This window comes from Thamnophis sirtalis, unplaced genomic scaffold, assembly GCF_051295495.1.
Source record: "Thamnophis sirtalis isolate CommonGarterSnake01/CBP01778 unplaced genomic scaffold, rThaSir2_p1.2 scaffold_10, whole genome shotgun sequence".
NCBI classification, from domain to species: Eukaryota; Metazoa; Chordata; class Lepidosauria; order Squamata; family Natricidae; genus Thamnophis; species Thamnophis sirtalis.
Genome location: NW_028261390.1, coordinates 7,122,291 through 7,148,349, shown reverse-complemented (window position 1 = coordinate 7,148,349; position 26,059 = coordinate 7,122,291). Strand labels below are relative to the sequence as shown.

The following is a 26,059-nucleotide window of genomic DNA, read 5'->3' as shown; positions in this document are numbered from 1 at the left end:
CAAGTAAAATTACGTAAGAACAAACAATCGTCCCAAATTAAATGACAGTAAAAAAATAAATAAACTGATGACATCTGTAATTCCAAAACCCTCTTAAAGCTTTAGGTTTTGAAGGCTTTTCTGAGGCCTATCAAAGTAAGAGCAGATGAGGATATAAAGGGGCGGAGAGTGTCATAGCATTGATGCTACTGCAACACCCCCCCCCCCCCAGGATTTGTGGCTAGCCCTAAGTTAAAGGTTTCCTTCACACATATGTGCTAGTTGTTTCCGACTCTAGGGGGCAGTGCTCATCTCCCTTTCAAAGCCAAAGAGCCAGTGCTGTCCAAAGACGTTTCCGTGGTCATGTGGCCAGCATGACTAAACGCCGAGGGCGCACGGAACGGTTCCCTTCCCACCAAAGGTGGTCCCTATTTTTTTCTACTTGCATTTCTACGTGCTTTCGAACTGCTAGGTTGGCAGAAGCTGGGACAAGTAACAGGAGCTCACTCTGTTGCCCGGCACTAGGGATTCGAACCGCCGAAGTGCCAGCGTTTCTGATCGACAAGCTCAGCATCTTAGCCCCTGAGCCACCGTGTCCCCTGTGGCTAACCCTAGTCCCAGCAAAATGGAGGACAACTCATAATTTTATACTAGTGGAGGAGAGGTCAACCTTGGTTGGAAAATATATAGTCCTGTAGATCGAGGTGTTTGTTATTATGGCTAAGTATGTAACCAGGGTTAACTGAAAGATGTCTGGGAATTTTCCGATCCCATGTTAAATATTTGCTGAACTGTTAAGGGATAAGCGAAGACCAGACCAATCTGCATTTGTGTGCCCACTTAAACTCTCACCTGCATTCCGTGAATTTGCTAAGGAGCAACTCAATCCAGTTCAGACTTTTAAAAAAATGGCCTGTGGTGATAAGTTACAATAATGATTCTAGTCTAAATGTAAACCCAGTTCCCTGATGGTTGGTGGGGAGATGTGGATCAGCAGATACCCTGTTTCCCTGAAAATAAGACCTCCCCGGATAATAAGCCGTATCAGGATTTTGAGCGCATGTGCTAAAATAAGCCCTCTCCCAAAAATAAGCCCTCCCCAAAAACATTACTGTATTTTTCGTCGTATAAGACGCACCTTTTTCCCCTCAAAAAGGCTGAAAATCTGGGTGCATCTTATATATCGAATACTTGCCTCCCGAAGGCCTGCCCCCTTCACAAAAGTGGCTATGCATACCCTTATGGAGGCTTTCAGAGAGCTCCTGGGGGCTGGGGAGGGCAGAACTGAGTGAAAAGTGGGCCATTTTATCCCCCCCCGCCCCCAGCAGCACTCTATAAGCCTCCATAAGGCTATGCATGCAATTTTTTTGACAAAAAACAGGCCCGTTTTCGTGAAAAACAAGCCACTTTTGGTTCATTTTTTCCACTCCCCAGGAGCCTAACTTAATTGGCCCCTGCAGTTGTTCACTCTTACAACTGACCTCAGGGATGCTGTAATTCCTCCCCCCCCCACCCCGCTTATCTCCTCCCCCAGTAGGTCTCCATAAGCCTTCTCTTCCCATGCTGGGATGGGAATTGGGCCTAAGGCCAGTGGGGATCCAGTGAAAGTGGGGAAAGGTCTGTGGGGAAGTGTACCACGGGTTGTCTCACGAGGATCACGAGAGGCCCTGGGAGGTGTGGGGCAGGCCAATCGATGCCTATGCTAAGCCGCCCAGGGCTTCCCCGGCACTCTGTTGTTCTGACCTAGGCTTCTCCAGCAGCACAAAGCCGAGTCCTAAACCCCTTTTACTTAATTTACAGTGAATTCCTCTCAGGCAAAGTCTTTCCTTTCCCACAGTCTTTCAAGATAGTTCACAATTACCGACCTTTATCAGGCTTGGAGAGTGGCCAGGCCGATATCGTTCAGACGCCACAATACTTGGCCAGAATGCAGGCATGAACTAATTGTCTCCTGCAGACTCCACTCCCCTTTCGCTCCTCTTTTATTCCCTCTGGGAGGGGCCATTCACCGTCCACCTGTAGCCTTACTCCCATCGCCCCTTGTCCCTTAGCTGTTCCCTTCATCTGGCAACTCTGCACATGCGCACATTGGAAACAGACTCCAGCTGTTCTTCTGCCTGCTGCCGGACTCCGAAGACAGCTGATAACTGTCAAACGCCCCCCTCTCTGCCTCCAAGCCCTCATCAGAGCCTTCCCCAGACTCCAGGACTGACCCATGTTCCTCCCCAACCTCCTCACTCTCTAAATCTGCTGCCAGCTCTGCTGGCGGGCCACAACACTTGTGCTTCACTTAATGTCCCACATGTTCATTGAATGATTCATTGGGGAGAGCAGCAATTGGGGGTAGGGAATTGTTCATCGATATGCTTCCTTTAATGGCCCGGCGATACGATACCATAATGGGCAAGCCCCATTGCAGTTGTATCTCGAGGACTACCTGTACATGACATTAAATGCAATCTGTTCAAAGTCATGTAGCAGTTTTATTTTGTGGAGGAGGGAAGATGGGTTCTGAGCTGTAATCATAGAAGGAAAGAATGCAAAGGTTGGAAGTTATCTAAAAGAGCATGATACCCTAGCCGGTGCAGAGATGACAGATGGCCAGTCAGTCTCCGTTTGAAGTCCTCCTGTGAACGTGAGACCACCATCTCTTAAGGATATTTCATGGCTGAACGAATCCTAGGAATGTTCTCCTGGTGTCCAGCAAAAATGTACTTGCAATTTAAACTCCTTTATCTTCTGGAACAATGTTAAAACAATTTCTCCCATGACAATTCTTTAGATACCTGGAGGCATCTGTGAGGCCGTCTTGATGTCTCCAGGCTAAACGTGTCCATGTAGCAGACAAACAGGCAGAGCTAAGGGGTGGAGTCAAGCATGCCATCAGCTTAGAGTTGTTACATTGCCACAAACTTCCAAGTCCAATTTCACTTGGATTTTGTTGTCCCTTACCTAGTGCCAATTTAGTATTGAACTTAAGTTACATGTTTGAATTGCAACTTAATGTATGGTCTTGATCCTTTGCATATGACATTAATCTCTTGTCAATGGCCATAAATGTAGACTGGTTGCCAAACACCCAAAATGCAAATACGTGACCCAACTATTGGAACTGTGAATCTGAATTGTATCTTGGGGGGGGGGGTGTCCATCGTAACTCAAGGTCTACCTTTGACCAGTCGGTTCACTGACAAATGCGCGCTCAACAAAAGCGCGCTGACAAAACTGCAGGGAGAAAACTACGAGTTTGAAAGCGCGCCGACAAATGAGCACAGAAGCCCGCCAACAACAGCGCGCCGACAGAAGCGCGCTCTAAACCTAACCCTAAAGGTGGTAACCCTAAACCTAACCCTAAACCCAAACCCTTACCCTTACCCTAACCCTTACCTTAACTGTAATGGCGCTTCTGTCGGCGCTCTTGTCGGCGCGCAACCATTCGTGTGCTAATTCATCGGCGCACTTTTGACGACGCGGTTTTATCGCCACGGTTTTGTCAACAATCCCTCCAGTCATTCTTCATATGTTTCATAAAACACACAAATGGTTGCAGGAATTGGGTATAGCTCAAGGGTCGGCAACCTTAAACACTCAAAAGAGCCATTTGAACCCATCTCCCACAGAAAAGAAAACATCGGGAGCCACAAAACCCTTTTGACATCTAAAATGAAGATAGCACTGAATGTTATTATTTTTTTACCTTTATGCTATGTATAAAAACTATAGCGTGTTGCATTTATGAAATCAACGAACTGCTACAGAAAAAATAAATTTTTACTCCTGCATGCAACAAAAATATTTTGAAAAAATATGAAAAAAAAGATGGGTGGAAAACCTCAATAAATCGGGGGTGGGGTATTATACATTGGCAGCTGTGAGCGACAGGAAGCCTCAGCAGAGGGATGAAAGAGCCACATGCAGCTCCGGAGCCGCAGGTTGCAGCCCTCTGGTATAGCTAGTCTAGTGAAAAGTAGGACCAGAGTTGACATGATAGCAGTATTCCAATTTTGAGGGGCTGCCACAAAGAAGAAGGGAGTCAAGCTATTCTCCAAAGCACCTGAGGGCAGAACAAGAAGCAATGGGTGGAAACTAATCAAGGAGAGAAGCAACCTGGAATTAAGGAGAAACTTCCTAACAAGTGAGAACAATTAACCAGTGGAATGGCTTGCCTCCAGAAGCTGTGGGTGCTCCAACACTGGAGGTTTTTAGGAAGGACAACTATTTATTTGGAATAATCTAGGGCAGGGGTGTGTCAAACTCGATTTTGTTGTGAGCCGCATCAGAGTTGTAATTTGACTTTGGGTGGACAGGGCCGGAGTGGGCAGGGCAGCTCAACGCCACTCATGTCGGTGTTGCCAGCAAAAACAGGCTCCCAAACTCTGTTTTGGCTGCATTGGCCGCCGACAACCCTCCGCCAGCAAAAATGGAGCTAAGAAGTGCAGCCCTCGTGAGCTCCGTTTGAGGCTGCGATGGCCTCCTGCAACCCTCTGTCAGAAAGAAATGGAGCTCCGTTTTCATTGGCACTGAGGGCCAGCCCTTTGCTTGTTTCCAGGGCAGCCGGTGGGCCAGATCTAAGTCCTCCGCAGGCCGGATCCAGCCCCCGGGCCTTGAGTTTGACACCCCTAATCGAGGGTCTCCTGCTTGAGCAGGGGATTGGACTAGAAGACCTCCAAGGTCCATTCCAGCTGTTTTCTGATTGATTGATTGATTGAAGCACATCTCCTGATAGTAAATGCCGATGTTCACTTACACGTTGTGTAAAAAAGCATATTTCCTTTTCATCTGTCCTGATTCTTCCAAGGTTCAGTTTCATTGGTGGGCTCTCTTAAATTAAGACCCAGGAAGAAGAGATTGCAGAAGAAACTAGCAGAAGAAAGAGGTGCTCTGCAAACTAGTTGGCCAAAGAGCAGAATTAGCTATAATCCAAGCTCTGTAGGGCTGTTCTTAAAAATTGCAGCCCTTTCTGGAATGTATTTTTTGCAGCCTCGCATAACATTTAAAACACACTAAGCACATTTTTCTTCCTCCTCCTCCTCCTCCTCCTCCTCCTCCTCCTCCTCCTCCTCCTCCATGGCCCATTATTGGCTCACAGAAATGATGGCATAAATCTTTTGAGTGAACGTTAATATTTTGTATGAGTGGGTGAGGATTCCCTCCCCTCCTTCAGTGGCAGCTCTGCATTTAGCATCACATTCACGTCCATCCCAGAAACGGGATTAAAATGGTCCATCTTTCAGGAAAAAAAATTCAGCCGTTTTCTGGTTCAGGTACTTCTTCTTTTATGACTGGACACCCAGCGAATGTTCAGAGCTACAGTAGAAGCTACATGTCTCAGGAAGCGGAGGATAGGTTTTTTTCGCGGGATGGGGGAGGCCTTAGAGCCAACCCCCCCACTCCTGAGTTACCCTGTGCTTTGCTTAACGACTCCCGTATTCATTTAACGATTCATTGGCGAGAGCAAATACGGGGAGATCATGAAGGGAAATGCTTCGTTTTAACAGTCTCCATATATGGACCATATATTGAGGACTACCTGCATATGGCATTAAATGCAATCTGTTCAAAGTCATGTACCCTGCTTCTTTGAAAATAAAACCTCCCTGGATTATAAGCCCAGAAGGTCTCCTGCTCCTGAAGCCAAAAATGGGTGATGGGGGCTGGGCGCATGTGCATGCACGGAGAGTTATACGTGCATTGCATTATGGGTGCACACCAGTGGTGGGATTCAGCCAGTTCGCACCTATTCGGGAGAACCGGTTTGGTAACATTCTAAGTAGTTCAGAGAAGCGATTGTTGGAAGAAATCTCCTTTTGTTTTTTTCCACTTTACAGGGCTAATCCTGTAAGGAAGGCAGGAAGGAAACATTCTGGTGGTGTTTCTAGCCTCATCTTTATTGCTCTGCTTACAGAAACTGCCTCTCCGGTTAACCCTTATTACCATTGTAACAGCTAAGGCGAAGCGTCCATCGACATGAGTGACGTTGAGTTGGCCACGCCCACCCAGGCACATGACCACCGAGCCCCACCTACCCAGATGGTCATTAGGGCAGAGAACCGGTTGTTAAATTATTTGAATCCCACCACTGGTGCACACGCATGATTTCGGCATGTGACAACAAAAATGTTAGCCCCCACTGACCTAGATTAAAAAAATGCAAGAAAATGTGAATGTTAAAAAGATCTATATTCAGATATCAATGTGTAGGTTCCACCACAAAACCGCGCTCGACTAAACTGTGTCCGACTAAACCGCGTAGGTGACGTCATCAACAGGGCGACAACAGCACGGACACAGAAGCACGCTGTAAACCCTAAACCTAAAATTAACCCCTAAACCTAAACCTAACCTTAAGTTGAATCGGCTTCCTTTCAAAGCGCTATTTAAAGCGCCCTTCTTTCTCCGCGCTGGCTGTTGTCGCCCTGTTGATGACGTCAGCGACGCAGTTTAATCGGGCACGGTTTAGTAGAGCGCAGTTTTGATGGGTCACGCAATGTGTAAGCCATTATTAACCAGTGAGGTGCAGCTTCCTTTATATGAAAATAAATAAATAAATCATATTACTCATCTTACAGCCGATCACATGGGCACATCTTAATTTTCATACATGACAATGAATACATGGCAAAAAAATCATGAATTTGGTCCTGGCATATTCTTCTTGTCTTGGATATTAGGATGGATATTATTTCCCAAGAACACATTCCAACACCACACAGCCTGGACAACCATCTTTGTATATTGCTTAAATTTGGATTTCTATGCTGAGCACCGGTTGATCCTTTTGGTCAGAATGGGACACCTGTAGCGGCTAGCACTAACTCTGATCCTTGGAAGATTTAGCGTCAGATTAGGCCACTATTTTTGCTAGTAAGAACAAAGTCTTGTTCTTTGTCTTTTAAAAGAGGCAGTGCCAGGCCATTGAACCCAGGGCAGCTCATCTACAAAATGCGTGTGCCGGCTATTACGCTGTGGCTGTTTGCCCTGTTCATTAATGCGCGCAATTATTTTTAAAAGCCATCTGCGCCGAAAGCACTTCTTGCAAATGGTTTCTTCTCCATAGTGAGGGGAGGAGTATCCAGGATGGGTTGACTTTGTCCTCTCTTGATTGGACTGAGTCAGATGGTTCCACCACAATACCGCGAAGCCCTTATCCGCGGAGACATAAGCGCGAGTGCTAATCCGCGCCGTCCGAATCGCTAAAGCAAATGCGACCTTACCGCGCTGACATAAGGGCGGAGGGCAAATCCGCGCCTTCTGAAGCACCCTAAACCTAACCCTAAAGCAAACCCCTAAACCTAATCCTAACCCTTACCTTAATTTAAATCGGCTTTCCGCCGCCGCGCTGTTTTAAAGCGCCCTTCTGTCGGTTGCAGTGTCCCGAGGCCATGGGGAATCCCCTTTTGTGATTTTCTTGACAAGCAAAGTCAATGAGGAAGCCAGGTTCCACTTAACAACTGCGGCAAGAAAGATTGTAAAATGGGGGAAAGCTCACTTCACAACTGCCTTGCTGAGCAACAGAGATTTTGGGCTGAATTGTGATCATAGGTCGAGGACTACCTGTAGGCCCATGGGAAAGTTGTGATTTGCAATGTTCGGTTTCAGTCTCTAACCATACATTGGCAGATGGAATTCTGGGAGTTGAAGTCCACCCATCTTGAAAGCTGCCACGGTTGAGGAACGTTGTGATGGCTAACCTTTTTGCCATTGTGTGCAAAAGTGAGGGCAGCGTGCGAGGGGGTTGTGCGTGAATGTGCCCACACCCATAATTCTATGCACCCACGCATGCGACACCCCCCCAGGGAGTGGACCTGTTTTTTGCCCTCTCTCTTTTTAGGAGCCTGGGGTGGGCAAAACCTGCCTTCGTCACCTACCCGGAAGCTGAAAACGGCCTGTTTTCCAACTTCCGGTCAGACCGGAAGGCCCGTTTTTCACTCTCCCCAGGCTCCAGAGTCTTTCTAGGAGCCCGGGGAGGGTGAAAACAGCTTTCTCCCCCCTCCAGACCAAAAACAGCCTGTTTCATGACTTCCGGTGAGCCTAGAAGGCCCGAGAATTAGCTGGCTGGTGCACACGCCAGATCTGAGCTCACGTGCCCACCGATATGGCTCCGCGTGCCACCTGTTGCATGGGCGTCATAGGTTTGCCATCACGGCTCTAACCACTCACCTCACATTGGTTGTCGGATTACCTTCCCGAGTAGAAGAACCTGAGCAAGTGTTGGAATGGCTTACTAATTGAGACACATCCTCTACAGCATCTTAAGGACATGCCCTTTATAGCAGGGATGAGTAATCTCGGCAAATGGCAGAAATCTACATTTTATGAGCCAATCTAAACAATTGCTTCCTTATTTCACAAGGCTGCCCCTGACCTTGCATTGCAGGGAAGTGGGTGCAATGGTTTTGCTTTGCTTCAGATTTAATAAGCATGCTTTTTGGGAAATTATCTGGGCATTTCAACACTGCAAACAGTGACACATGTAATAGATATACATATTGTACATATACCGGTACATATACATGCACACGGGCATACTCTGTTTCCCTGAAAATAAGACCTCCCTGGATAATAAGCCCAATTGGACTTTTGAGTGCATGTGCTAAAATAAGCCCTCCCCTGAAAATAAGCCCTCCCCTATAATATCTAAACGCCTGCAAAGCCAATCCCCACCATTTCCTGGGGGGGGGCACGACATGCCCCACGCGCCCCGCATACACCTGCCATCCTTGCGGATCTGTCCCATCTCAGCCATCATCTATTTGGAGCAAATGCGGGACTTTGTTAAAGTAAGGGGGAAAAAAATGCATATGAGAGAGGCCTTCTTCATATTCATGCTTGAGAAAAGAACCCTTAGTAAGAGTTCAGATGGGTGAAACATGATCAGCGTGTAATCCCAAGGAAACATTTACTGACGACTCGGTTCTTAGTGATCTTTGAACAATGGAGAAAAAGATGGAACACCCAAGAATGAAGGAGAACGGAACGGAATGGAAACGGAACGTGATCAGCTGACCAAAACAGTTGTCCGGGTCTCACCGTGGTATATTTTGTTAGGACACTCAAAATTACTTCCTGAGGTGGACCTTCCAGATAGTTCTTCTTTGTCCTCTTGTTTTAAACTGAGGATCAGTTGTGGTAAGGTTCTTCAGAAGTCACACCTTGTCCTCAGTAAGTTGAAATGGCGTCTGAAATCTTCAGCCAAAGTTCCTCCTCCTCACTTTTGGAAGAGGACCTAATAGTCGTACTTGGTTGGACCTTCTGTACCCAAGAAACTCAGGAAGATCTTTTATAGGCTTCCATCTTCCTCCATGAACCATCAACGGCTTTTCCACAGGTCCGGAATAGCTGGACAGAGGTTTGGGCCAGATCTTCATGCCCACTCACTATTTCTCACAAGCTGTAGGACTGAAGAACAAAAATATTTCCTGCCCTCCATTTCTTTATTTTGAAGCCATGGAAAATCACTATCTTAAATCTCATGAATGTTGGCATCTACTTACAGTGATACCTTGGTACTCAGCTGTTTTGAAACTCATGTAATTTGGTACTTAACGCTTTTTGATGAAAACATTTTGTCCTGGTATTCATTGTTTGTTTAGTACTCGACTGCACAGGCTAGAATTTGTCAATGTCGGCTGTTTGGTGACCCACAACATTATTCCTTATGGCAGAGGTCCCAACCACTGGGGTCGTAGCCTGCCAGTAGGCCACAGCCTATTTGAAACCGGGCCACACAAACGATGGGCAAACACACATGTGAAGCTCCATTCGCATGAGCAGTGGGCCCTTGTGCTCACGCGTGATGCTCCACTCACATGAGGGAAGAGCGCTTGACCCCTTCGTTCACTCGAGTTGGAGTTTCGCGCGCAAGCCTCAGTCTATGTTGTCCATCCTCTTGGCTTTTAGGTTTTTGTTTAATTCTCTTAATCCCTAGTTAGGGTTGAACTAGAGGACCTCTAAGGTCCTTTCCAATTCTGTGTGTTTTACTGAAAAAAGTAGGAAGTCTATGCTATTTTTAAAAAATTTCTCCCTGTACCTACATCTGTCTTCCCCTTTCTTCCCCTTTCCATTGGAGCTGGGCGCGTGCATGTTCCTGCCACTCACATTCCCCCCTCCACGCGGGGCCCCCAAGGTGGAAAGGTTGGGGACCGCTGCAGTGGTGGGTTTCAAAAATTTTTCGAACCTACTCTGTGGGTGTGGCCTCCTTTGTGGGAGTGGCTTGCCGGCCATGTGACTTGGTGGGAGTGGCTTGCCGGCCATGTGACTTGGTGGGAGTGGCTTGCCGGCCATGCTCTCTCTCTCTCTCTCTCCTTTATTTTGTCTCTGTCCCTTTTTCCTTTTTTTTCTTTCATCTCTCACTCTTTCTTTCTTTCTTTCTTTCTTTCTTTCTCTCTCTCTCTCTCTCTCTCTCTCTCTCTCTTTCTCTGTGTGAGTCTGTGTGTGTGTGACTGTCTGTCTGTCTGTCTGTCTGTGGTGGGTTTCAAAATTTTTTGGAACCTCTTCTGTAGGTGTGGCCTGCTTTCCGGGTCCACTGGTGGAACCTCTTCTAACCGGTTCGGTAGATTTGACGAACCGATTCTACCAAACTGGTGCGAACTGGTAGGAACCCACCTCTGGACCGCTGCCTTATGGGAAATACTTGTTTGGTACACATAGTTTTTGGTACTCATCGCGCCTCCTCGAATCGATGAATTATGAGTGCTGAGGTACCACTGTATATATTTGGTAGTCTCCAGGCCTTTGTTTTGGATTTCCATGTTTTTAATGGATTAAAACCTCTGCTAATGAAAATTGCTGTCCCATCTAACGTTTGCAATTTTTCACCTTGGGTTTATATGGAAGCAAAGGTAGTCTCTCCCGTAATCTAGGCCCAAGCCATTTTAGGCATTCAAGATAATCTCCAGTTCCTTTTAATTTTTTTTTTTTTTAAAATACTGTTGGATTTACATGCTGTTTTTCTGTTCCTGAAAAACACCCCAGCAGGCTTTATGGTGAAAACAATTATAAATGAAAACATACATAGGTAGTCCTCGACTTGTAACCATTCGTTTAGTGACCGTTCAAAGAGACAATGGCACTGAGAAAAGTCGCTTACTCGTATTTATGATGGTTGCAGTGCCCCGGGATGACATGATTCCCTTTTGCGACGGTCTGGCAAGCAGCGTCAATGGAGAGAAGCCAGATTCACTTAACAACCCTGCTACTAACTTTTAACTGCACTGATTCGTTTAACAACTGTGGCTAGGAAGGTCTTAAAACGGGGCAAAACTCACTTAAACGTCTGTCTCACTTAACAACAGGAAGTTTTGGGCTCAGTTGTGGTCATAAGTCAAGGACTGCTCATTCCACGTTTTGCAAATTAAAGCTTGGGGGGAAAAGGTCAGCATCCTGGTTTAGTGTTATGGGTGTTAAAGTCCCTGTTTGGACGGCCCCATGTTGAGATAGGTTATCAGTGGATAAACTTCGTGACACTCGGTTTCTTTTCTCCCTGTGAGTCACTTAGTTTCTCATCCCTTACTCTCTGCTTGCATCACCCAAAGTTACTTCCTCTTTCCTCACTCACTTCTGACCATTTCTGACTGGGACAAGCAGCAAGAAGACACATATATCAGGATGCCAGGAGGGAAAGAAGGGGCACCCCGATAAACTTAACGCTTAATGGTTTGTCTATAACATGGACCACAACAGTTTACAGAAGGTCAAAGTAAGTGGACTAGCATCTTATCAACAAATGAAATTCAAAATCAGAATAAAGCTGGAAGGGATGTTGGAGGTCTTCTACTCCAAGCAGGAGACCCCCATACGGAGGGGGCTGGAGGCTTCCTTGAGCGTGAAAAACCAGCCCTATGGGCACACCGGAAGTTCAGGAACGGCTCCGGGGGAGGGAGGGCAAAACCGGCCCTATGGTCAAACTGGAAGTCCGTTCCCAAACTTCCAGTTTTGCCTGTAGGGCTGGTTTTCGCCCTTCGGAGGCTTCAGGGAAGCTCCTGAAGTCTCCGGAGGGCCTCCAGGGTGGCGGCGAGGCTGTTTTCGCCCTCCCTAGGCTCCTAGAAAGCCTCCGGAGCCTGGGGAGGGCGAAAAACGCACATGGATAACCCCTCTGCACTCCCGTCTTACGCTCCCGTCTTTGGCACGCGAGCCAAACAAGGTTAACCATCACTGACCTAGGCCTTGAGTTGCTCAACATGTTCAGCGTTCAAGAAAGGGAGCCTGCCGGAGCTGGGTTATTGTAAAGACTTTTCTGCTGAGCTGCTTTGCTGCTGATGCATAATTGATGCCGTCTGCTCGTTCTGGAGATTGCAGCAAGCCATAAATGATGAAAGACCGAATGTGTGGCGTGCCCTGCCCTCCATAAAAGAAATGTAGCTTACGACAGTGATTGGCAATTGGCTGCGTTTCAAGGGACGATCCTTGGCATGGACGTCAGCAGACACATATGCCATTCGTCGGGGGTGGGTGGGGAGGGAATAAATCCCAATAGAGGCAGTCCTCGACTTGCGACCACGGTTGACCTCCAAATTTACATTGCTAAGTGAGACGTCTGTCAAGTGAGTTTTGCCCCCTTTTCACCACCTTTCTTGCCACTGTCGTTAAGCGAATCACGGCAGTGGTTCAATTAGTAAGGCCGTCGTTAAGTGAATCTGGCTCCCCCGTTGACTTCGCTTGTCAGAAGGCCGCCCAAGGGGATCCCGTGACTCTGGGGACACTGCAACCGTCATAAACGTGAGTCAGCCTGTGAATGTAAATCACGTGAGCATGGGGAAGGGGATGTTGCAATGGTCATAGGCGTGAAAAGTGGTCATAAGTCACTTTTTTCAGGGCCGTTGTAACTTTGAACCGTCCCTAAACGAACTGTTGTAAGTTGTGGACTACGGCTACAATTTGAAATCTTTTCAGGGCAATAAAAGCTATGTAAGTTGGCTACTGAAGTACTTTCCAGGGAAAATATATACCTCAGATAAGACAAGGTAGGCCTCGATTTAAAAGGCCGCCATTGGCCCTTTATTTTTTGCTGTTCGGTGCGTTATTAAATGAGTTTTTCTCCCATTTTTTGACCTTTCGTGCCACAGGTAGCAATAGCAATAGCATTTAGACTTATGTACCGCTTCATAGGGCTTTCAGCCCTCTCTAAGCGGTTTACAGAGTCAGCATATCGCCCCCACAGTCTGGGTCCTCATTTCACCCACCTCGGAAGCAATAGCAATAGCAGTAGACTTATATACCGCTTCATAGGCCTTTCAGGCCTCTCTAAGCGGTTTACAGAGAGTCAGCATATCGCCCCCAACAATCTGGGTCCTCATTTTACCCACCTCGGAAGGATGGAAGGCTGAGTCAACCCTGAGCCGGTGAGATTAGAACCGCTGAACTGCAGATAACAGTCAGCTGAAGTGGCCTGCAGTACAGCACTCTAACCACTGCGCCACCTCGGCTCTATGTTTTGTGAATCACTGCACTTCGGTTAATAACAAGGTTGTTCCCTGAATCTGTCTTTCCCCACTGACTTTGCTCGTCAGATGCTTGCAAAAGGTGAGATCACGTAACCCCGGGACACTGCAACCGTCATAAATATGAGTCGGTTGCCAAGCGGCTTAACTTTGGTCACATGACCATGGGGATGCTGCGAAGGTCGTGTGAAAAAAGGTGATGAGTCACAAAAAGGTGATAAGTCACATTCTCCAGTGCTGCTGTAACTTTGAACCGTCGTTAAACGAACTGTTATAAGTCGAGGACAACCGGCAGTCTCCTATATGCCTGGATTTTTACAGGGACTTTGGTTATTTGGCCCTTTGGAGAAGCTTACCTGCCGTTTCCAATTTCACGGAGGAGCCTTGGATAAGCAATTGATGGAACAAATTGGGGGGGGAAAACCTGACTATGTGGGAGCAGGGATCCCGGAGTGTTTTTCTGCGTGGCACGACAAAACTGTGGTCCACTAAAGCGCGCCCGATTACAGCGCGTACCTGACGTCATCAGCAGCGCAACAAATACCACCGCGGAGAAAAAAGGGTGCTTTAAAAAGCGCTTTTAAAGCAAGCTGATTCACGAAAAGGTAAGGGTTAGGGTTAGGGTTAGGGTTAGGTTAAGGGTTAGGGTTAGGTTTAGGGCTACGTTAAGGGTTAGGGTTAGGGTTAGGTTAAGGGTTAGCTTTAGGTTTAGCGTTAGGTTTAGCGTTAGGTTAAGGGTTAGGTTTAGGGTTAGGTTAAGGGTTGGGTTAAGGGTTAGGGTTAGGGTTAGGTTAAGGGTTAGGTTAAGGGTTAGGGTTAGGGTTAGCGTTAGGTTTAGGGTTAGGTTAAGGGTTAGGTTTAGGGTTAGGTTTGGGGGGGGTTAGGGTAAGGTTTTCGCGTTAATTTTAAATTTACCGCTCACAGCATGATGTTTTCGTCGCGCTGTGATGACATCGGGTACGCACTTTCGTCGAGCGCGCTTTAGTCTACCGCGGTTTTGTGGTGGAACCTTTTTCTGCAGATGTTTCATATTGGAAGCTCAAAAATAATAATAATGATTGGGAAAATGTGCAGGATGTGATTCTTTTCATATCGCTCATTCTTTGTTTTGTTCTCCCCTTCATTTGCAGGTAGCTGTATCCAGTCGGGGGGCAGGCAGACCCAAGGGGTACCATGAAGTTTCCAGGGCCCCTGGAGAGCCAGAGGTTGTCGGTCCTCTTAGAGATGGCAATCTCTAGGGAAGCTCAGATGTGGAAAGTCTACATGCCCAGAATTCAGCCCAATCAGGTAAAACCTCCCTCACCTTTGCTCTGCCTCTTTTGATAGTTTGGCTTGACAAAATTGCAGAAGAGGACAGTCCTTCTAGGCTGCATAAACAGGAGGGATAGAATCAAGATCACGTGAACTCTTAATACCACTTTATGAGGCCTTGGTAAGGCCACACTTGGAATATTTGCATCCAGTTTTGGTTGCCATGATGTAAAAAAAGATGTGGAGACTCTAGAAAGAGTGCAGAGAAGAGCAACAAAGAGGATTAGGGGACTGGAGACTAAAACATAGGAAGAACGGTTGCAGGAACTGGGTATGTCTAGTTTAATGAAAAGAAGGACTAGGGGAGACATGATAGCAGTCTTCCAATATCTCAGGAGCTGCCCCAAAGAAAAGGGAGTCAAACTATTCTCCAAAGCACCTGAGGGCAGGACAAGAAGCAATGGGTGGAAACTAATCAAAGAGAGAAGCAACTTAGAACTGAGGAGAAATTTCCTGACAGTTAGAACAATTCATCAGTGGAACAACTTGCCTCCAGAAGTTGTGAATGCCCCAACACTGGAAGTTTTTAAGAAGATGTTGGATAGCCATTTGTCTGAAACAGTGTAGGGTTTCCTGCCTAGGCAGGGGGTGGTGGACTAGAAGACCTTCAAGATCCCTTCTATTTTATTTTATTGCTATTTTATTTTATTGTACTGCAGTGGTTAAGTTAGTGGCAAGGTTGTTAATTGAACCAGGCTTCCCCATTGATTTTGCTTGTCAGAAGGTCGCAAAAGGGGATCACATAACCCCGGGACACTACAATTGTCATAAATATGAAGCAGTGGCCAAGCATCTGAATTTTAGGGGATTAGGGGACTGGAGGCTAAAACATATGAAGAACGGTTACTGGAATTAGGTATGTCTAGTTTGATGAAAAGAAGGACTAGGGGAGACATGATAACAGTCTTCCAATATTTAAGGGACTGCCACAAAGAAGAGGGAGCCAAGCTATTCTCCAAAGCACCTGAAGGCACAACAAGAAGCAATGGGTGGAAATAGCAATAGCAATAGCAGTAGACTTATATACCGCTTCATAGGGCTTTCAGCCCTCTCTAAGCGGTTTACAGAGAGTCAGCATATTGCCCCCAACAATCTGGGGCCTCATTTTACCCACCTCGGAAGGATGGAAGGCTGAGTCAACCCTGAGCCGGTGGGATTTGAACCGCTGAACTGCTGATCTAGCAGTAGCTTGCAGTGCTGCATTTAACCACTGCGCCACCGTGGCTCTAACTAATCAAGGAAACTAATCAAGGAGAGAAGCAACCTAGAACTAAGGAGAAATTTCCTGACAGAACAATTAATCAGTGGAACAACTTGCCTCCAGAAGTTGTAAATGCTCCAACACTGCAAGTTTTAAAGAAGAGATTGGATAACCATGTGTCTGAAATGGTGCTGCCTAAGCAGGGGGTTGGACTAGAAGACCTCCAAGGTCCCTTCCAACTCTTTTATTTCTATTTCTAAGACTTTTTGTGCTTCCGAGGAGCTGGTTTGATGGAATCCAATCCCATCTGGTGGAACATCGGGCCTAGCAGGTTGCGTCCTGATCGTGGAATTTTAAATAAGGAGAACCTTATTGTTTAATTTTGCCAGTTGAGCAATGTTTGGTTTGGTCAACATCGCCTAGCTTTGAAGAACATACTGTGCTGTGCTACAACAGGAGTTAAATCATTTGTTATTAGAAGCCTAACTTGCCCGTGGCAGCATAGTGAGAATAAATTGTCTTGTTCTTTGAACTAGTTAAGAAATTTCCTGCTGCCTTACGTATGCCTTTAGCATTGAAGGACATAATCTCTTTGGCATAGCTTTCCTTAAAACCAAAAACTGCTGTATATGGGTGGGGTAATAATATTGAACTACGCTTTTGTTGTTGCTCTATTGCACTGCGTGGAGATTTGGGTGAATGCTGCTCAAGAATTATTCCCAGTTGGAATGGCCTATAAGATGGGCAATAAATCAATATAATCTGCGATTCGTCAGAAGGAGTGGACTCTGGCTCCCTGCACCATTGGTAGTTGAGCCAGTTAGTTGAGCCAGCTTGGAATTCAGGTAGTCCACGACCGCAATTGAGCCGAAAATTTCTGTTGCCAAGTGGGACATTGGTTAAGTGACTTTTGCCCCATTTTACCACCTTTCTAAAGTGGCTCAGTGGCTAAGACGCTGAGCTTACTGATCAGAAAAGTTGGCGGTTCGGCGGCTTGAAGTGGGAGTGAGCTCCCGTCACTTCTGCCAAACTAACAGTTCGAAAGCATGTAAAAATGCAAGTAGAAAAACAGGAACCACCTTTGGTGGGGAAGCAACAGCGTTCCGTGCGCCTTTGGCGTTTAGTCATGCCGGCCACATGACCACGGAGACGTCTTCAGAAAGCGCTGGCTCTCCGGCTTTGAAACGGAGATGAGCACCGCCCCCTAGAGTCAGGAACAACTAACACATATGTGCGAAGGGAACATTTACATTTACATTTACTTTACTACCTTTCTTGCCGCAGTTGTTAAGTGAATCACTGCAGTTGTTAAATTAGTACTCCGGTTACTAAGTGAATCTCACATTAACTTTGCTTGTCAGAAGGTCGCAAAAGGAGGTCACATGTTCCTTGGGACACTGCAATCGTCATAAATAGGAGTCAGTTGCCAAACCTCTGAGATTTGGGGGATGCTGCAATGGTTAAAAGTGTGAAACTTGGCCGCAAGTCCCTTTTTTTCACTGCCGTTGTAACCTTGAACGGTTGCTAAATGAACTGTTGTAAGTCAAGGACTACCTGAAATGGGCCTTGTAGTCTTAAGGCATTCGGGAAAGGCAAATAGTCAAAGCCCCAATTCGACAGGCAACTGGGCTTTCTTCTCTTCTTTTTTCCTGAAGACATTTCGCTTTTCCTACCAAGAAGCTTCTTCAGTTCTGACAGAAGGGTGGAGATTGGGAGGATTTCTATCCCTTGCCGTTAGTACTCTTTCCGCAAGGAATATAAATGGAAGGCATCTCGCTTCTCCTCCAGGAAGCTTCTTCAGTTCTGGCAGAATGGTGGAGAATGGAAGGATTTGTGCAGTGCTCTGGTCGTTAGTCCTCTCTGTGCAAGGGAATATAAATCCTCCCATTCTCTCCCATTCTGCCAGAACTGAAGAAGCTTCTTGGATGAGAAGCGAAACCTCTTCAAGAAAAAAAAAGTTCAGTTCCTTTCGAAAAACGCAAGTTTGGGACAATCGTGACCTGGATGGCAGAGACTTTTAGCTATACAATTTGGGATGAAGACCCTTGGAATGGTGTGGGAGGAGGAATGACTTTCCAGAGTGGAAAAAAAGGCAGACTGCACCACTCAGGTGACCCTAAGGACAGAGATAAACCTCCAAGTGGCCTCAACGACCCTCTAAAAGGATGCAAATGACCAGCTGTCTGCAAGGAGTGTAAATCCTTCCATTCCCCACCATCCAGTCAGAGCTGAAGAAGCTTCCTGGGGGAGAAGTGAAATGTCTTCAAAAGAAAAAAGAAGAAAGTCCAGTTGCCTCCTGGAAGAAAAAAAGCATATTTGGGACATCTCCCCTATAAGGTGACTCTGAACAGCGGTGGGAAAGTCTGCCTTTTGCAAACCTAAGGACCGAATCCTCTAGGCAAACTCGGTCCCACTTCTTCTACCAAGCCGAAAAGCTGTAGATGAATCATGTGGAGGAGCTGCCATGGGCAAAGCGGTTGCCATGGTTTCCAAACAATCTTGGCACTAGAGGCAAAATATTCACGCCCACGAATTGTGCCCGCATCCCAAACCTGACATCTGGGCCAAATGCAATCATGAACGTATACAACTATGAAATCGTTTCTGCCAAGGGGAGCGAGCGGGACCTTGGCACCCTGGGTGATTTGACTCGTTTCTTGGCAAAGCGAGCACCAGTTCTGCAACAGGCAGTCCTCGACTTACGACCACAATGGAGCCCGATGTTTCTGTTGTGGAGGGAGACCTTCGTTAAGTGAGTTTTTGCCTCCCGTTTCATGGCCTTTCTTTTTGCCAAAATTTGTAAGTGAATCACTGCGCTTGATAAGTTGGCAATACGGTCGCTAAGCGAATCTGGCTTCCCTCATTGATTTTGCTTGTGTTGTGGCCCGCCAGCAGAGCTGGCAGCAGATTTGGACAGCGAGGAGGTTGGGGAGGAACCTGGGCTAGTCCTGGAGTTTGGGGAAGGCTCTGTGTCGGAGACAGAGAGGGGGCCAGAGCCGTATGCCAGTTATCAGCTGCCTTCGGAGTCAGACATCAGTGAGGCAGAAGAACAGCTGGAGCCTGTTCCCAGTGTGTGCATGCACAGAGTTGTCAGACAAAGGGAACAGCTAAAGAACAGGGGTTGACTTGGGAGTAAGGCCACAGGTAGACGGTGAATGGCCCCTCCCAGAGGGAATAAAAGAGGAGCGAAAGGGGAGTGGAGTTTGCAGGAGACAATTAGTTCGCTTAATTGGTTCATGACTCCCCGGGACTCCTTGCCAAGTTTTGCAGAGATCGGCCTGGCAGCTCTCCAAGCCAGATAAGGTCTGTGACTGTAAATCCTCCCTTGAAAGACTTTGCTGGATGTGAATGAGTAGAAATCATAGCAAATTAATAAAAGGGTTTTTTGTCGGGACAAGGAGTTGGCTTCATGCTCTCCACAAGCCTCGGTCAGAACAGCTTATCCATAGGTTGCAAGAGGAGATCACCGTGGTGCAGTGGTTAGAATGCAGTACTGCAGACTCCTTTAGCTGCCTGCCGGCTGCCTGCAATTTGACAAGTTCAAATCTCACCAGGCTCAATGTTGACCTCAGCCTTTCGTCCTTCGGAGGTGGGTAAAATGAGGACTCAAATTGTTGGGGGGCAAGAGGCTGACTCTGTAAACCGCTTAGAGAGGGCTGTAAAAGCACTGTGAAGCAGTATATAAGTCTAAGTGCTAAGTGCTATCACATGACCTTGGGACACAGCAGTGGTCGATAAGTGTGAACCAGTCCAGTTGCCTTTTGGAAAAAGTACCTTTGGGACAACCGTGGCACGACAAAACCGTGGTCCACTAAAGCACGCCCGATTAAAGCGCGTCGCTGACGTCATCAGCAGTGCGACAACAGCGACCGCGGAGAAAAAAGCGCTTTAAAAAGCGCTTTGAAAGCAAGCCGATTCACGTTAAGGTAAGGGTTAGGGTTAGGTTAAGGGTTAGGGTTAGGTTATGCGTTAGGGTTAGGTTTAGGGTTAGGTTAAGGGTTAGCGTTAGGTTTAGCGTTAGGTTAAGGGTTAGGTTTAGGGTTAGGTTTCGGGGGTTAGGTTTAGGGGTTAATTTTAGCTTTAGCGCTCACAGCGTGCTTTTTTCGTCGCACTGTGATGACATCAGGTACGCGGTTTCGTCGAGCGCGCTTTAGTCGACCGCGGTTTTGTGGTGGAACCTGGGACAACATGACGTCGATGATACTGAGAATCTCCATAAATAGCCTGCCTCTTAATATCTTCTTCTTCTTCTTCTTCTTCTTCTTCTTCTTCTTCTTCTTCTTCTTCTTCTTCTTCTTCTTCTTCTTCTTCTTCTTCTTCTTCTTCTTCTTCTTCTCCTCTTCCTCTTCCTCCTCCTCCTCTTCTTCCTGCCTTCTGAATGACTGATAGTATGATGATGTCATTAAAATCAGCATTACTCAAGATTTTACAGCCAGCTTTTTTTCCCCATACGGAGAGGGATAGTCTGAATGAGGCTGCGATGAGTAATAATGTGCCTCCCTTCCGCCAGCTCAACTTTCAGCAACTGCTGGGTAAAAACATAGTAGAATTCTATTTTAACCAGGAAGTGCTGATATAAAAGAGAGACAGAGCAGAATCTTTCTAATCGAGGGATATGATCCATTCTCTGTGGGCTCCATCCCCCCATTTGCTTTGTACTACAGAAGCTTTGAGGACAACGTCTACGGAGGTTCTCCGTCATCCAGATCCTGGTTGTCCCAAAGGTGCTTTTTTCAGGAGGCAACTGGACTTTCTTGTTTTTTTCTTTTGAAGACATTTCGCTTCTCCTCCAAGAAGCTTCTTCAGCTCTGACGGGATGGTGGGGAATGGAAGGATTTGTACTCCTTGCAGACAGCTGGTCCTTTGCATCCTTTTAGAGGGTCGTTGAGGCCACTTGGAGGTTTATCTCTGTCCTTAGGGTCACCTGAGTGGTGCAAATGGTTTCTGTGCAATTTTTTCCCCCTCTGGAAATCCATTCCTCCTCCCACACCATTCCAAGGGTCTTCATCCCAAATTTTGTAGCTAAAAGTCTATAGAGATTCTCTGCCATCCAGGTCATGGAACTGATTTTTTTTTTCTTGAAGAGGTTTCGCTTCTCATCCAAGAAGCTTCTTCAGCTCTGACTGGATGGTGGGGAATGGAAGGATTTATACACCTTGCAGACAGATGGTCCTTTACATCCTTTTAGAGGGTAGTTGAAGCACTTGGAGGTTTATCTCTGTCCTCAGGGTCACCTGAGTGGTGCAAATGGTTCCTGTAGTCTGCAATTTTTTCCCCTCTGGAAACCCATTCCTCCTCCCACACCATTCCAAGGGTGTCCATCCCAAATTTTATAGCTAAAAGTCTGTAGAGATTCTCAGTCATCCAAGTCTTTGTTGTCCCAAAGGTGCTTTTGCTGGAGGCAATTGGACTCCCTAGTTTCTTCTTTTATAAAGAAAAATCTTATCTTATAGGAGAAATGAGTAGCATAAAAATGCAGTCAATAAAATAAATACATAGCATCAATATGGTGAGAACCTGAGCTGTGGACTTTTTCTTTCTTTTTTAAAAAAAAAATATTTTTATTATTTTTACATTTAAAACATCCGCGAAGTCGAAGTGACCATACATTCACATTATATACAGCTAGTCTCAACCATTGACAATTAGCCTACTTAATACATTATCAATCCTTCTGTCCAATCACAATATATACAGTTTGTTCCAGTCTTGTCACCTTGTCTTATACCAGTCATAAAATCTGTTCCAGGCTTCAAAATATTCTGATTCCCCTTTATTTTTAAGTTCAAGAGTGAGCCGATCTGCTTCCGCACAGGCCAATACTTTTCTGATTATATCTAGCTCTGATGGTGTATTTTCTTTTTTCCAATATTGTGCGTAAGTTATGCGCGAGCTGTGGACTTTTTCAATGTTTTGACTAATTGAATTACAGGTAGTCCTTGACATACGACCTTAACTGAGCCCAAAACTTCTGTTGCTAAGCGAGATAAGGGGTTAAGTGAGTTTCGTCCCATTTTACGACCTTTCTTGCCACAGTTGTTAAGTGAATCGTTGCTGCTGTTAAGTTAGTAACACTGTTGTTAAGTGAATCTGGCTTCCGCGTGGACTTTGGTCATGTGACTATGGGGATGCTACAACGGTCACAAGCGTGAAAAACAGCCGTAAATCCCTTTTTTTCAGTAACTTTGAACCGTTCCTAAATGAATGATTGTAAGTCGAGAACTATCCGTATAGGCCAATTCTTCACTTTAATCTGGCAACGTAGATTATTTTTTAACTTATTCTTTAGATTTTATTTGCTTTTTCATTTCTGGCTCCTGCAATTGGACCAGTGGGTAGAAACGGAAAGTCCCCTGAAGCAATTTTTGCAAAAGCTGCTTCCCTCTCCAGAAAGTCGAGCTCCGTTCTGTGTTTAAAAATCAGATTAATTCGTGCTGCAAACATCCTTTACTTATTTTTTTCTTTCTCTGCTGTTGAAAACGTCGCATGCCAATTCCCCAAACCCCAATTAATTCCCCAATTGGAACGAAGCAATGGTAGGATGAAAATGGGCTGTGTCAGGTGGTCCTCGACTTAAAAACAGTTGGTTAGGGACCATGTAAAGTTGCGAAAGAATTTTAAAAAAAGAGCGAGTTGCAACCATTTTTTTCACACTTAACGACCCTTGCAGTATCTCTACCGTCACAAATAAAAAACAGGCACTTGTATTCATGACGGTTGCAGTGTGCTGCCCTTTTTTCAGCTGTCCACCCGGTCACAGCATAATGTGTGTTCTTCACAACCCCTTGTGAGGCTGGTTAGGTATTATGGGTTCTGTTTTGCAGTCATTTGTTAGTAAATCCTTCCTGTTTGGCTCCCAGCATAAGCCCTGTTGCATAATCCGAACGACAGATGGGACTCAGCGGGGTCCAGTTTTGGCAGGCACCGTCCAAAATAGATTCCTTCTGCTACTTGGAATGTTTTTCTTCTAGAGCAGTGAATGAGCATTTGCGCGCGAATGTGTGTCTGCGCACCCGAACCCCTAAAACGCAATGCACTCACCCCCCACCGCACCTGCCCAGCCCCCGGCATGTGTGCGTGGGACCCTGCACAAACACACACACCATGCATGTGGGTGCGGGCCCCCCCTTACACCTCCTGCTCCCCGCACATGCGTGGCAGAGACCTGAAGAGCAGCTGGCCGGTGGGAGGCGTGTGCTTGTGTGTGGCGGAGCTGAACTAGGGTGATGGCTCACATGCCCACAGAGAGAACCTATATGCCATAGGTTCACTATCCCGGTTCTAGAGTAACCGTGGTGTTCAACTTTGGCAACTTTTAAGACTTGTGCACTTCAATTCTTAGGCAGGGGAATTCTGGAAGTTGAAATCCACAAGTGTCCAAGTTGCCAAGATTGGACACAACTGTTCTGGGTAACTAGGGAATTCTGGGAGTTGAAGTCCACAAGTCTCCAAGTTGCCAAGATGGACACCACTGTTCTGGGTAACCAGAGAATTCTGGGAGTTGAAGTCCACAAGTCTCCAAGTTGCCAAGATGGACACCACTGTTCTGGGTAACCAGGGAATTCTGGGAGTTGAAGTCCACAAGTCTTACAGTTGCCAAGATGGACACAACTGTTCTGGGTAACCAGGGAATTCTGGGAGTTGAAGTCCACAGGTCTTAAAGTTGCCAAGATGGACACAACTGTTCTGGGTAACCAGGGAATTCTGGGAGTTGAAGTCCACAAGTCTCCAAGTTGCCAAGATGGACACCACTGTTCTGGGTAACCAGGGAATTCTGGGAGTTGAAGTCCACAAGTCTTACAGTTGTCAAGATGGACACCACTGTTCTGGGTAACCAGGGAATTCTGGGAGTTGAAGTCCACAAGCGTTAAAGTTGTCAAGATTGGAACACCCCACCCCACCCCCGCTCATTCTTTATCAGGTGTCGCCGTATTAATAGAGGGAGCTCCTATCCTTTGGACAACTTTATTTTCTAAACCTTTTTACAGAGTCTCTGACCAGACAAGACGTAACTTGCAGCGTGTGGCTAAATAAATGTTGACACAGAAGGGTCTCGTTTACATCCACAGCTACGTCCTTCTTGAAGGCCCAGTCCAAAATAAAGGCCTGGCACAGGGAGTCCCCAACCGCTACTTCCCTCTGTAAATTCCAGGCAATTCAGCATTGACAAGCGGTGTATGCCGAGGTCGGTACGCCCTGTACTAAGTGCTTAATTTGGATCAAGTCATAACCTGAGTGTTGTCAGGCAGTGCTTTGGGAGGGTTGAACTTACCCCGGTTGTAACTCCACTGCTATTATTAGACAGTTTTACGCTTCAGTTTTACGCTAAGTTTCTGGGCAGGGTGCCCTGCGTAGAATCACATCCGTGGTGCTAGATATTTGATCTCAGAATCCACTAATCCGGATAGCTAATACAGGTAGCTCTGGACTTTAACAAGAGTTCATTTGGTAACCATTCAAAGTTACAACAGCACTGGGGGGGGGGGGAAAGGTGACTTACAACCGCTTTTTACACTTAACAACCATCGCAGCATCCCTGCAGTCATATGGTCAAAATTTGGATGCTGGCAACTAATTCGTAATTTAATGAATTTATATGCTGCCCAATCCCGTAGGACTCTGGGTGGCTTACAAATACAAGAATAAAACCAAAAATAAAAAATAGGGAAAAGACGAGAAACAGATTTTTTTTTAAATTAATATTTATAGGCCGCCCTTTTCCCCGCGGGGACTCAGGGCGGCTTACATAAAATAGGGAGAGGGGGTATAAACAATAAACATAAAACAATACATAAGAGTAAAATAGTACACAACATTCATTCTTCATTCGGGTGGGGACAGATTGTGATCTTATCCCCAGGCCTGACGGGATAGCCAGGTCTTGAGGGCTGTGCGGAAGGTCTGGAGGGTGGTGAGGGTACGAATCTCCACGGGGAGATCGTTCCAAAGGGTCGGAGCTGCTACTGAAAAGGCCCTCCTCTGTGTAGTTGCCAGTCGACACTGACTGGCGGATGGTATTCGGAGGAGGCCCAATCTATGTGATCTTATAGGTCGCAGGGAGGTAATTGGCAGGAGGCGGTCTCTCAGATTTAAAAGGAACACACCATACACTCGACTTAGATGGGGGCTGGACCTCATTCATGGGTCAACAGCCCCAGGCCTGGCGGAACAGCCAGGTTTTGGTGGCTTTTTGGAAGGCCGAGAGAGTGGGAAGGGTCCGGATCTCAGCGGGTAGATCGTTCCACAGGGTCGGAGCAGCTACAGAGAAGGCCCTTCCCCGAGGGGCCGCCAGCCGGCATTGTCTGGTCAACAACTGACCTGTATTTAGTGATCGTTACAGTGTCCCAGGGTCATATGATTATTATTATTTTTTTGCAACTGTCTGACAAGCACGGTCAAGGGGGAAGCCCGACTTACATAACAGCTGCGCTGCTAACTTAACAACTGTCATGATTCACTTAACACGGCTGTTGCAAGAAAAGTGGTAAGATGAGGCAAAACTCAACAAGTATCTTGCTCAGTCATGGAAATTTTGGACTCGATTGTGATTGTGAGTCGACTACCTGTAGATGGATGGATGGATGGATGGATAGATAGATGAAAAATGATGGCTAGAGATACACGCACACATATATGTGTTTCTCCAAAAATAAGAGAGGGTCTTATTTTCTTTTGACTCCCAAAACAAGCACTTGGCCTTATTTCCGGGAGGTCTTATTTTTGGGGAGGTCTTATTTTTTGGGAGGTCTTATTTTTTGGGAGGTCTTTTTTTGGGAGGTCTTATTTTTGGGGAGGTCTTACTATTTTTGAGGTGCAGGAGGTGGTGAGCGTGGTCACTTCATGGCTGCTGCTGTGTTGCAATATTTTCGGGGAGGGCTTATTTTAGCACATGCACCCAAAACCTCGATTGGGCTTATTATTGAGAGCAAGAGAGAGAAAGAGGGAGGGAGAAAGAGAGACAAACAGAGAGAATGATGTGATAGTCCCAATCTTTAATGGGAGTTGGGTGTGTAACTAATCCATGAGGATCCAGTGGTGAATATGAGTTTTACAGTCCGTCGCACACATACATAAACCCACAAACCCTGCAACATACACACAGAGGGTCCTTCTCTGCCCATATATGAAG

General features: G+C 46.4%; 1 protein-coding gene across 1 annotated transcript in view; it reads left to right on the top strand.

Annotated features, from left to right (window-relative positions):
- The window catches only part of CCNI (cyclin I), a 60,216-nt gene that overhangs the window by 6,845 nt on the left and 27,312 nt on the right, over positions 1-26,059 (top strand). Inside the window, exon 2 of the mRNA XM_087723995.1 lies at positions 14,549-14,705. Coding sequence (XP_087580121.1) covers positions 14,592-14,705 — 114 coding nt within the window. The 5' untranslated portion in view covers positions 14,549-14,591. The remainder of the gene's footprint in view (positions 1-14,548; positions 14,706-26,059) is intronic.